Here is a 13545-nt window from a genome sequence, read left to right on the forward strand (position 1 = left end):
GCATCACTGTCACACTCAGTCTGGCATAACAAAACTTAGTTTTTCCCTGGTTTTTAGGAAGCTTTAAGCTGACTAATGCAAATTCACCGCTCCATAGTCTGATAATTCAGAGGTGGTGTTCTGACTTAACTCGCTTTCACAGAAATCTCTATAAGCTGCAGCTGAACGTAAAGGGGTAGAAGTAGGTTGTTTCCTCTCTAACTGGCCCTGGTAGTGAGGTGGGTGCATCAGAACGTGTCTTAGAGCTGTATTTTGTAAGATGCTCAGTGTTATTCCCTTAGAGGAGGGAGTGGGCTTTCTTGTGTGTCTGGAAACTGAAAAGATCTTTTGTTTTTCTTCCTTGATGCAAATGCTGATTTGAGGTCTCAAAGTCCGGACTGTAACCTTTGCCTTCAAGTAGTGTAAATCTGAGGAGTAACACTGCAGGTAAAACAGTAGCTAAAATGGTAACTAGTGTTTTATTTGGACTGAGACTAGTTAAATTCCATGGTTAAATTCCTGTCTGCTTGCAGAGTGCTTTAAGATGTTCCTGCTAACAAAAGGTGCTTTTAAAGTTTTTTGGGGAAAAGCAATTCTGTTAAAAAATAATTTAGAACTGGGCAACAATTGCTTCCTCTGGGTTTCTTTCTACAGAGCTCTGGGGCTTGCTAATATGGTAAATAAATACGAACTTTATCAGAGGTGTCTCTGTATAATGATTAGCTACTCTGAGCTGAACATCTCATAGCTGAATAATAAATTATTGCTTGTTCTGATTTTTTTCATTCTTCTGAGCCTTTCACTGAATGGTATTCTAGTTATTGGTTTATTCTATAGTTGTTACTGCTGTAGAGCCTGCAAGCCAAGATGGAATTGATGTCAATATGTGAAATGAACAAGCCAAACACAGCCTTGTGCTGTTCAACACCGAATCCGAAGTGTTTCTATACAGAATCCTTGATTGTGTTAAAGGTATTTTCTCTGTAGTGTGTTTTAGGTCCTTAATGGTATAGCAGAATATTCAGAAGATGTACTTAAGAACTGAGTAAATAGTCATATATCACTTGTAGGATGTGGATGTAATGTAGCTGTCAAGTAAATGCAGTGACATCTACATTAATGACTGTCTATTTCAAAATGCTTCTTAAAAGGATCTGAAGACTGGTAGGTCTGTAAATGTACCTGACTTGAGCATCTCTAAAGGAAAAATCATCAGTGAGAAAATAAACTTTCATAGTTAAGTCTTGCTCATTGCTTTCAGTACCAAAGGTTGTAAGACTTTGTTTCCAGTCTTTCGGGAAAAAGTGACATGCTTGGATTCCATGGTGTATAGCACAAAGAATAGCTAAAGTTAAAAACAACAACAAACAAATAAACAAAATCAACATACATGTCGTTAGAATTATCAGTCTGTTCTTAACCTATAAAGGATTTGGCTGTTCTAAGGTTATGCTTTTTTTAGAGAGTAACATAATGCCCAATGGATTCTCTGATCAGCTAGCTTCTATTCTTCTAGCACTTTGAGGGTTTTTTTTGTGTTTACGGGCATGAAGCCTCACATTTAAGTGATTCCATTTAAACATTCTGAGATTAGTACTTGTGTATTGCTTTACAGCTCAGCATGATAGAATTTAAGAAACTTAGTGTGTATGGCTTCTGACAATTTTTAATGGACTTTCACTTAAGCATTAAACAGTTCTGATAATTTATATATGGTTTTGTGCTTTTTTCTGCCCTCTTAATGTTAGTAAGTCTAAAGCTGTCCAAGGTGCAGCTAGAGGAGTAAGTCCACCACCTGCCACTTCAGTGAAATTAGATTGAAGTTGGATGTTGTGTTCTGCCAACAAATTCTCAATGGAGTGTTCTAATGTATTCCTAGAATTACTGCAACGCATTAGCTGGTGTATTCAGATGCACTTAACTTCTGAGGTGGAAAGAAATTGACTTAATCTCAAAAATGCTTGAGCCAATATTTGGGGAATCTAATGTATTCTTCTGATTCTGTGGACTTAATCTATTGAAGTGTAGCATAAAGGACTTGACTTTGCTCTAATTACTTATATTGTACACAGCTTATACATCCCCATTTCTGCCTCTCCATCAAGAATGCTGTGGATAGGTGAAGAGGAGGTTGAGGTGAATATAGCAACTTAGCTGTTCAAGCTAATGAGCACTTTATCTTTCCTTTTGCATACCCACGCTATAATCATATAATATAGCCATCCACTAATGTAGCACTGAGCAGATGAAGCACTAAGAGAGGGATATTCAGAAGTGATTCTTAAATCAGTACTTGTTTGTTTACCGGTAGTTACTTGCTGCTGTGTGCAGCTTCACGTGTTCAGCTAGTAGTTGAGTCTTCAAAGTCTGCCTCTGCTCAAGCTGAGTGACAAACGCTTGGATGAACTAAGAGATAAGCTCCTTTATTGGGGTTATGGCATGCTGATGGCATCTTAGTTGCATTACTGTAGCTAAAATGCCAGAATTGAACGTTTCAATGCAGTTTCTTGTGACTTGACTTCTTTTTGGAGCTCTCAAGCTCTATCATTCAACACAGTCGTTCAATAGTTGTGTAGTGAAAGAAATGTCTACCACTGAGTGTTTTAAAACTGCTTATATGTGGTAACTCATGAACCAGAACTGAAGATTGTTTCAAAATTACTGTGGTGGTCTGTGAACTGAAACAGTTCAAGTCTCTTAAGTTGAAGACTCTAGTCTCATTTTTTTCAGGTGCAAGTGATGACTTAAGAGCTGTGTGAATCAAATAATAAGTTTCATAAGAGCAAGGTTTTCTCTGGGAGTTTCCCTACCCCTCAATACATCTCTTCCACCTGTTTTGCCAAGGTGTTAAATGTTGTTCTTAATTTCTTCTTAGACAAAGCTTCTTGCTTTTTTTGATAATGAGGTACAGGTTTCTAGATAAGGGAAGTTTAAAGGATGTGTTCCTCTTTCCTCTTCTCTGCTATGGGAAGAACTCCTTGGACTTAGATTCATTAAGCTGAAAAGCTGGCAATATAGCTACTGCAATTGGAAGCACTTGTGCAGTTTTGCCTCTGCAGTCTGATGCTCAGCTGCCTTTTTGTGTCAGTGTGCTCTTATGTTATCTCCTCTGCTTCCCAGTGCATGGCATCCAAATCATCTTCTCCCACATTGTTGTGTGTAGAAGGTCTTGGCAGTCTCATCTACCACTTGACCAGATACTGAACACGAATTCACCAGTAAAGGCAGGTGAAGATGTGTTAGTGGACTAACTATGTTAATGAAAGCTTGAGAGATCATATAATCCAGCCTCCTAGCCTCACTATATCCATATCACCTTTCGTAGAGGTTTGTCTAACAGGTTCTTAAAGATTTACCATATCAGAGGCTTGATAGCTTTGCTAAGCAATCTAAAACATGTTTATCTTCTTTTGAAAGGTGTTCCTGATTTGTAATCTGAGTCTCTTTACTTAAGCTAAGGCCTGCAGATATGTTAAAAAAAAAAAAAAACTCTTATCTGCGGATACGGGGAAAAAAAAAAGCTCTTTACTGAGACCTTGGTGCATCTGGGGATTTTTTTTTTACCTATTTCATGCAGTTTCTTCACCATAAGGAACATGTCTCAGATCCTGCTTCCCAGGCATCTTGCCTTTCTTGCTTAAGATTCTTCAGTCAGTTCAATCTTCCCTGAAGTGTAGCACCCAAAAAAGAGCACAGGATTCCGAAGTCTTGTCACAGCAGACTATTTTATGGGCTGCACATGTGTTCATACAGCCCTCTGCAGTGTTCAACTTGTTTGTAAGAAGTTGATGATGATTCATGTTTGGACTCCAAGCTGCAGTCATGTATGGTCTGTTGCCTAGCCTGTTGTTCAGAGAAATGTTTTCTGTAGCTGATAAGTACTGCTTAGTGAAGTCTGTCTTATCACACACCTGTGGAGTATCAGTGCTGAGATGTTCCTGCAGCAGACCTGCTGCTGCTCTGCATTGCCTCTCTTCCTTCCCACACTGCTGGCCTAGGACCTTGCATTGCATCTGCCTGATGGGAAGTGTTTACAGCAATCAGCTGTGAAATCGCTACTGATAATACTGTTGACCCATGGACTGCAATAGGACAGACCTTGTGTGAAGCTGTACTTTTACAGGACTGGATGTCTTTTACTTGCTGAACTTGGCTAGTCTTCTGAAGGTTTCAATGGATAATCCTTTTCTCTCCCATCCTCTAAGTAAACTTCAAAGCTGTGTTCCAAAACAGTTTTGGGACTGCTAACTTAATATTCTTTCACAGAAGCTCTTAATGTTGTCATTGTTTGAAAGTGGATGAACTATTTTGTTTAGAACTTCACAGGAAAACTCTGCTTGAGGCAGTTGTCTGCCACTGCCAAACTTCAGTGGTTCATGCTGAGGTTATCCAGGCTGTAAGTAACTGCTGATAACTTCATAGTGGAAATTGCCTGCAGGCTTATCTGATCATGTTTGTGTTAAGTTCTCCTTGTGCCTAATTATAAGGAAGCTTCAGACTATATGTAGATCAGTTAACAGACTGTGGATGAGGTAGCAGCATAGCTGAAACTGAAAGACTATCTAAAAATCTGTGGGATTGGGTGTATTTTTTTTCCTGCCCTATTAAACTGCCATGCAATGTTTTTGTGTCTCTTTCCTGATCTATGGAGAAGGATGTGGTTTTGGTACCGGTGCAGCATGAGGTGGTCAATATTATGAACACAACAGAATAAGCATTAGAAGTTCACACTGAGCAAGTAATGTGTGAATTATAACACTGTTGAAGAAAACAAGAAAATACTAGTTGTCTAAGGATGACCTGCTCAAACTGAAGTTCTCTTGCTCTTCTCACCTATTCCTGGGACATACAGGTGAACTTGCAGGAGGAAGTCATCCAATTTCTGTTCCTTGACTCCAGGGGGAAACGTATAAGACAGACTACTTAAGCACTTGTAAGCCTGTTAATCTCCATTCTTTAGAATAAAATAATTTTGAAGTTAGTTCAGAAAGGTCCTATTAGGATTTTTCTTGCCCTTGTGTCTAGGACATAGTTTTTATTGAGAATTAAAATGGAGGAAGTAAACAAAGGGTTCAGTGCCTCCAGAAGTCATCTTTGTCCTGTGGCTCACCTAGTGGTAGCTCTTCCAGTGCCTAGAGATTCGATTTTCTGTCTCCAGGCACTTTTGCTCACTGTTTTGCCAGATTTTGTGTCAGACTGACTTCAGATTGTTTAGACCTTTTCCATGGGAGTGGAATTGCCCACAAACATTGAATTTCGTGGTGTCTTTTAAATTATGACTTGGATATTCATATCTTCTTGTTGTACTTCTTTCCTATAAGTTCCCCTGGAAAGTTGAGGATTATTTTACACAGATTCCTGTTACACTGTCTGGTTGTCTCATTGATCTGTGTGAGTCAGTAATTGTTACATAGATAAGTCTTAAGACTGAAATGAGCATATTGTGGAAGCATCAATGTCTTGTGATGCAGTCTAATCTGCTGCAAAGGAGCAGTCAATTCATCTCTTCTGGGTTGTTTTAGAAATTAGCAGTACAAGTTACCTAGTGTGTCAAAGTGGTAATAAAGTAGATCTAAACTTCTTCCGTAAGCTTTGTCTAAACATATATGCTGTTAGACTTTTAACACCTGAAAGGGGTAAGGAAACATTATAAGGATAGCTGTGTAAAGGAAACTTTTGTGGAAAAAAAAGTTTTGTGAAAACTTCTTTCCTAATAACTTTTGTGTGACTGTATTTACATTCATGTTAAGCATGCCATTCACAGTTCATATTAAGACCTGAAACTGCTTTTTCTCTTTGGACAAGGAATCAAACTGTTTCTGTGGTATTTCCCTATATTGTACTTTCACAGATACCATGTATGATATATTAACCATTCTTTATATGGCTTTTTTTTAAGAAAATCTCCTTGGAATATCTGAAGTCCATATGGCTATGTATGATGAAGATATCTTGAAAAATCCCTTTTATTTGGCCATTCAGAAGCGCCGTCCTGATCTCTGTACCAAAGTTGCAGAACTCCGTGGTATTGTAAGTATACAGTGTATTTAAAAGTTGCTTAATAACTAGTAGTGATATGTATTTAGATCATGTCTCCTAAGACTCATAATGATCAGTGCAAGCCTACCTGCTAACTACATGCTTATCTGCTAACATGGACCTCTCAATAAATGCATGGTAGTAAAAGATGGAAGTGTGTGCTCTTTCTAAACTTCACACAAAACTATTTTTCTTTGGTATGAACAGAGTTGTGTGTTCTTCTACTTGCTTGTAAAGCTTAAGGTAGGACTGACCTCCCGAAATTGTTGGTGGACAGACAATCACTTGTTTCTGACAGCATTTTACATAGCAAAACAAAGTTAACAAACTGAACTGGAATAAAAAAAAAATCCAGTCCTTTAAGAAGTTTGATTTGAATATTCTACAGTAAGTCTTGATCCAAATAACCCATTCCAAATGGAATATATATTTTTTATATATATTTGGAATATATACATATATATATATAATATATACATATATATTCCAAATAACCCATTTTATTGCTACTAGATTATAAATTTAAACCTTAATTGGGTAGGGCTCTTTCAATTTTTATTACCAAGGTGGTACAGGTTAGCAGAAATGCTAAAATCTGTTCACTGGTCTTATCTGTATGCTGTTATCAAATATCCTTGACATCCTTATCCTAATCTTATCCTTAATTCTTTGTATTAACTCTACTGCAGGTTTGTATGAACTTGCTAGCTCTTAGTGGGTATGGCTATTGCAGTGTTCATATGTAGAACAACAAGCATATTTCTAAATACGTGCTTACTAAAACTGAATATATAGTGATTTGTATAGGTTAAGAAGAATACAGGAGAACGTGAACAATGAATGGTTGAGCACTTAGCTTGTTAACGCAAGAATCTGTCAAATATTTGCAGAACTCAATGTGCAATTAATATTTAAAAATAGTCTCTGTTCTCAAGTCTGACCTCTTACGCTGGTGATTCTGGTACTGATAATGGCATTGCTTTACATTGCTAGGATAAAAGTTTTTGTATTGAGTCATTGTCATTTCTGAAGAAAAAAAATCTTATTTTAGGAGTAGAATTGTCTTGAAGGCACCATTTCTGGAAGTTTCTAAGTACAGGAAGAACTCGGAACATTTGCTTCATGTTCCTTACCAATGAGAGATCTTTTCAGCGTGTATAATGTGTACCTTGTATTGAAGGGAACACCACTCTTCTGTTAGAGTACTGACTTCATGCTTCCTTCACTTTTTTTTTCTAATTGCATTATACTTTCCTGTAATTAGAAAGTGCCGATCCATTGCTATACTCCAAAGTACTTAAGTTCCTCTGATTGAAAAAATTTAGTCTGAGTGGAGAATAATATGATTAAAAGAAAATTCTAAGACTGATTGGGTTAATAATAGGAATGTAGATTTTGTACTGAAGTCAAGATGCTTAAGATGACGTTATTTGCCAGCTACTGGTAGTTATTTTGGTTACCTCAATAGACAAACGGTGAGTTCGGGCAGGCTCTATTATAGATAAATGCCTGTTACTGTATTAAATCAGATGTGCATGTTAAGTTACGATTTAGTCACGCTAAAGGTTAATGTGACAAAAAGGACAAACTTTCAAAAAGGAATGAAGTTTTCAGTATCCTTTTGCTCTGTTTTGTGTATCAAAACAGTCTAGTTCTGATCTGGTTATGCCTGGAGTATCACTAAGAAATAAATTGGCAGTACCAACAGGTTGTTCAGGTTGAAAACTAGACTTGTGTAGTGTATGCAAATGTTAAAATGTGTCTTGCTTACTAATTAAGAATGTGTCCATCTGCCAATCTTTTAGTTACAGTAGACCCAAGTTGATTTTTAACTTAGGTTTATTCTTCATTCAGATAGGATTTCCTTTTAGTTTGAAAATATATTGCAATTTTACTAGCTGCCATGTTCAGATCATTCAGATGACTGGTGCAGGTAACTTATATGGGATTTCATCTCCTCACTATTGTTTGCTTCAGTTCCATCTGTTGTCATTCAGATAAGTCACAAAATTAAACTGTAGTTAGCTATATGTCTAAGAATGGCTTTTCCTTTTTATTAAAAAAAAAACAAACTGAAAACAGCTGTCAGTTGCCACACTTGCTGGTAAATATGTATAAGCCAGATTTAACTGCGTGCCTCTAAAGGAGTACAAAAGGCAAAAGCAGTCAGGGTTTAGCTGGTGATGTATTGCATTTGTCTCTGAGTTGTGTGTTTGGTTTTTTTCCAGGTATTAGTTCCATGCAAAGGAAGCCTTTCAAGCAACAGTATTTCTACCTGCCAGTTTGAATCCTATGTTTTGAAGCCACTAGAGGAAAATTTTCAGACCTTAAATGGAAAGGTAGTTCTGTTTTGATATCTGAATGTGGCTTGGGGACACTCCAGTAAATGATTCGCTGCAGTTGGTGACTGACAGTGTGAACTAATGGTTACAGGAGCTAGTGAGGAGTTATAGCTAACTTGCAAAAGAAGTACGTTGCCCATCTAAGCCGGTTCTAAGGGTTATATTGCTTTCTAGCAAAAGCTGAGTTTTGGCACGTATACAAGAATAGTTGTCCTGTTTAGATGGTGTTGCTGCCTCTCATTTTCAGCTTATTACTTTGTCAAGCTTGTCTGTGGTTTTTTTAGCTATTCTATCTTTGTGAACAAAATGGGTCATCCCCACTTGTGGCTGTTAGGAATTTTATTGCAAGGCAGAAGGGCTGTTATCACTTAGTTAACTACATCTTTAGCTTTCAGGCAAATAGTAGCTTGCCTATATTGTATGCGGATTCAAGCTCACCAATGCTTAAGACAATTTGGATGGTATTGAGTTGTATCTGAGGCCTGATTAATTAATTCAATAAATAGAGTAGAAATTTATTCTAAAGGCAAGGCATGATAACCAATGCTAGCACTGCATAGGCTTTTGATGAATTTTTTAACTTGTCGTTTTTGCAATACAGTCTGAGATATTGCATTGGTTTGCAAGCAGTCATCTAGATCCTCCTACTGCAGATATTCACAGTAGAATTGCTTTAGAAGATGAGCATGAAAAACGTAGACAAGATATATGGTATTTTTCTGAAGCTGGGCTCTGGACTTCAAATATAAGTTGTTTTTTGGTTTCCTTTCTACTAAAAGTGCTTTAAAATCTGCAAATAGTCACTTAGTTTGTAGGATGTCAGAAACCTCTTGTAATAGTGAGCTTGTAAGGAAAGTGGGTATAAGCAAGGTTAAACTACCTGTTGCAGGCTGAAGGAATTCCAGCTTCAGTCTACACAGCATGAGGATACAAAAAAAATCACAAATCTGTGGCTTTCTTGTCTTGCAAGATTCTCTTCTTTCCTTGAAAATATAACTATGCAATGCAGAAGTCAGTAATTGTTTTGTTTTTTTTTGAAGGAGTTTTACACTATCTTTTTTTTTTGTTTCAGGAGATCTTCATACAAGGAAACCTCATCGTTTTAGGAACTGGTTTTAGTCACCATCTCTCAGTCCCTGTACTTTTTGAAGAAACATTTTACAATGAAAAAGAAGAGAGCTTTAGTATTTTGTGCATAGCTCATCCACTGGAAAAAACAGAAAGCTCAGGTATGTATTGGAGTGATAAGTCTTGTTTGCATGGTGAATAAATTAGTGTCTTTGTTTAATACATTTTCTTCATTCTGAAAAATGCTGGCTTGGTTAAACTCCCAGTACTTACTAACATGCTGATGTGGATGCTGGTATGTTGGTGGAAAGACATATTAAGTTGCTGTAGTTAAGCAACATATTAAGTTGCTATAAGTTAAGACATTAAGTTGCTATAGTTCAGTCTATATATCCCAGTCTCCACAGTTTAAAAAAAAAAAGTGGAAAACCTGATCCAGCTTGATTTTTTTTAGCAGTGCTCTGTTTAGTGTTGACTGCTTAAAAGTAGTATTTAATCTCTTAAACATGATATCTGTTTTCAGATGTAAGGTGGATGCACAAGACTGGATTGAAATAAATTTTCACAGTCACTGCAGTGTTTAGATGTTGTATTGCATAGCTACAAAGCAGTGCATCTGGTGGTTGTCTCCCCATTTTGTTGAATCTGTTACTTTTTGGCCTAGCATTGAAAATCCTCTTGATGAGGCCGGAACACTATTTCCAAGGTTATTAAAGTTTTGAATGTATCAGGGTTTCCTTGTGAAATTTTATTAGAAATCTGTGTTAGCTAATTAAAAGTAACTGAAGCTACTTAAAACACATGCTTTTTCTGAAATAGAAGGATCTGGTCTTAATACATAACGTCCATTTGAAATAAATAATGACAAAATGAAGTGATGCCAGACAAGTGTGAAAACAGTACTGTGAGGGAAGTATGAAAGGAAGTTATTCTAGAGAAAATACATATAGACTTAAACTATAAATATTAATGCATGTATAAAAATATTCTTGTGGAGTTCCTTTTTTTTGCTATTATTTACTGTAGTTGTATAGCGGTCTTTCAGAAGTGAGGTAACTTGTAATTTTAAAGTAATTTGAAATGAATGAGAGCTAAGCCTGTTATTAGCTAGCCTTTGGTTGCAAATGAAGGGTTTACCTAGAGAAATTTTCATTAAAAAAATACATGAATTTGAAGTGAGGGATCCGACTGTGTTATTCAGAAGGAAAGTGGATTTGGTTTAATGTTTACATGGAGCAATTTTGCCCTCCCATTCAGAGAAAATTTTTCAGAAAAGAACAGGTTATGTAAAAATCCAAAATGTTTTTTTTACAGCTTGCTTAGAGCACACTGACTTCCTGCATGGGTATTCAGTCAATACGTTGATGTGCTTTTCTTTCAGGCCTGTGCAATGCAAGTTGAGTTGTGTATGTGGCAATAAATTACCACATGGCAAAAAAGCATGCGAAATCAGTTCTAGCTATTCCGAACAAATGCTTGATGTCAAAGGCAAAAGAGCCAGCTCTAAATGTGGTTATTTAATTGCATTAAGTTCTCTTAGTTAAAAGCAACACAGTTAAAAGAATATTAAGTTGAATTAACGTTTCATTGCACACAAGTTGGCTAGGTATCTAGGGACAGAAAGTACTTTACCATGCTTACATATTCAATGAATTAACTCTTGGGTTTCGTTTTAGGTGAATCTACAGCTTCATCAAATTCCTATTCTCTTAAAAATATTGAAGATGTTAGAGAATTCTTGGGAAGGCACTGTGAGAGATTTGATAAATACATAGGATCTTTCTACCGAACATTTAAAGAACATGAAAGGAAAAATCTCCGCCACTACATAGTCAGTATCTTGTTGCTTGATGTTTAATTTACTAAATATAATTCCTGTCACTGCTTTAGATATCTTTGTCCTGAGATTTTGTGTCAATCTTCCAGAGTTGTGGGAAAGGTGCGAAGGAAGAAAGAATTTGTAATTGCGAATTACAACATCTTAACTGTCAGGTTAAGGCAGTTGTTCTAGCTAAAAATCTTATCTTGCTGTGGTTGATACTGTATGCTTCTAAGGCAGGAGAAATTTCCTTTCTTTGCTTGCTTATGCTCTGTTGCTTCGAGCCAGATTAGCCCAAATCTAAAAACCTTTTATTTTTTTCCTCTTCAGGATTCTGTCAATGCGCTTTATACCAAATGTCTCCAGCATCTTTTGAGAGATTCACACTTGGTAAATACTTCATTTAATGCACAGTACATGGTGTTACTTAAGCAATAAACTGCCTAACTTCTGCTGTTTTTTTGGCTTTTCTTTCTTTTTTTAGAAGATGCTTGCAAAGCAAGAAGAGCAGATGAATATGATTAAACAAGCAGTTGAAGTAAGCTTTTGAAATTAAGGAAAATAATTGGCAAACTATTTTAACTGTTCCTTTTATGCTTAAACTACTGTGTTTCTTTCCCCACAGATGTATATCCACCATGCTATTTATGATCTAGTCTTTAAATATGTGGGGACTATTGAGGCAAGTGAGGTGAGTTTCTTTGCTAAAGATTAGTTACATTAGTTCAATGCATTTTAAAAACCTGTTGTTTTTCTATTGATTAGGATGCTGCTTTCAACAAAATCACGAGGAGCCTTCAAGACCTCCATCAAAAAGACATTGGAGTAAAGTCTGAGTTCAGGTGAGAGATGAGTGTAGATTTTTGAGCAGTCACTGAGATCCTATCTTAAATGGGTCTGGTAATCCTTCAGACAATAGCAGACTTATTTTTCTATTCATTTGAAATAGAAAAATAAAGCTTTGCAAGTGTTATGTTAGGGCAGCTGTTGTGCTGATCTTTATCTCCTTTTCTTTTGTGTTCTTGTGCCTAAGGTTCACTCTACAGGGTGCAGAAGTGCAAATGTACTTGGAGTGGGGATGGAAATTTTTTTATGCCATTTTTCATTTCAGCTCTGAATACGTTCAAACTTTGGTTTTGGACATCCTGCACAGGAGCCGTGATGTATGCTAACAATTTATTTCAAATTATTTCATAGTTTTAATATACCACGCGCAAAACGAGAACTGGGTCAGCTGAACAAATGTACTTCCCCTCAACAGAAGCTACTTTGCCTACGAAAAGTGGTGCAAATTATTATGCAGTCCCCTAGCCAAAGAGGTCAGTAAATAGTGAATTAATTGATTTTAAGCTTTATTTTTCTTAGCCATTATGCACAAAGCACTTTGGTATGTAAACAGCTGTTTGAATTAGTCTTGTGGGCTAGCAGTGAGATTGGGGTCTATTTTGCAGGTGTTCAAAAAAGCAGAATGGATGTGAGATAGATGCTTCCCCATGATGTGAGATGGGGTACTTGGTTAGGTGTGTGTTTTGGCTAGAGCATCTGAGAAGTTTGTACGTGTTAGGACGCTTTCTCATGTAGAAGAAATGAGGGTGATCCATTTTAATGATCTGGCAGCAATCCTCAGTGTTTCTTGTCTGTGCTCTGTGATAATCTTGAAATCAATACTGTTGAGATGCATCTTCTGCAATGTGCACTATTGAGGGGGTGGTCAGACAGGCTTTCCATCTGTTGTATTCAAAGTGCCACTGAATTCACAGAAATCATTCTGTGATAGGCTTGCCTTTCTGTGATGGACCTCCTAATCTGATACTTATTTTATCAAGCCTGGAAAGAGAAGATAATACCTACTAGGTAAATGGAGCAGTATCCTAAACTAGTGCTTCCTTCGCAGCATCCTTTCCTTTCTTCAGGAAGACTCTTGGGATATGGAAAAGCATGTCAACTTAAAGGGTAGCATTTGCCATCAAGAAGTTTTGAGCTAGTGCTTTGTCTCCTCCTGTGTAGAAAGGAGGGAATGCTAATCAAATACTGCAACTGTATTTATTTTTTGGCTCCTGGCAGCCTATTTTGAAGGGACATTGAGAACATACTTTTGAAAGGCTGCTTTGGTTACTTAATACACTGTCTACTAAGAGAGCTGATCCTTAATCTTAAGAGGCATGACTAATATATGTAATTTCTTTCTTCTAGTTAACATGGAAGCTGTGTGTGCAGATGATCTTCTCTCTGTTTTGCTTTATTTACTTGTAAAAACAGAAATCCCAAACTGGTATGTAACTTCTTCGGCTATACATA

General features: G+C 36.8%; 1 protein-coding gene across 5 annotated transcripts in view; it reads left to right on the plus strand.

Moving 5' to 3' along the window:
* Positions 1-13545, plus strand: part of ANKRD27 (ankyrin repeat domain 27) — a gene marked incomplete at its 5' end in the record, with an annotated part of 55268 nt that overhangs the window by 14245 nt on the left and 27478 nt on the right. For all 5 annotated transcript variants that reach the window (XR_014571277.1, XM_083795001.1, XM_083795002.1 and 2 more), the window contains 10 exons: positions 5879-6009; positions 8247-8357; positions 9433-9589; positions 11105-11259; positions 11578-11637; positions 11732-11785; positions 11873-11938; positions 12013-12089; positions 12445-12566; positions 13441-13519. Coding sequence is in view for 4 of the 5 variants with exons in the window: in XM_083795000.1 (XP_083651126.1) it covers positions 5879-6009; positions 8247-8357; positions 9433-9589; positions 11105-11259; positions 11578-11637; positions 11732-11785; positions 11873-11938; positions 12013-12089; positions 12445-12566; positions 13441-13519 (1012 nt within the window). The remainder of the gene's footprint in view (positions 1-5878; positions 6010-8246; positions 8358-9432; positions 9590-11104; positions 11260-11577; positions 11638-11731; positions 11786-11872; positions 11939-12012; positions 12090-12444; positions 12567-13440; positions 13520-13545) is intronic.

The sequence above is a fragment of the Anser anser genome, assembly GCF_964211835.1.
Source record: "Anser anser genome assembly, chromosome: 11".
Lineage (NCBI taxonomy): Eukaryota > Metazoa > Chordata > Aves > Anseriformes > Anatidae > Anser > Anser anser.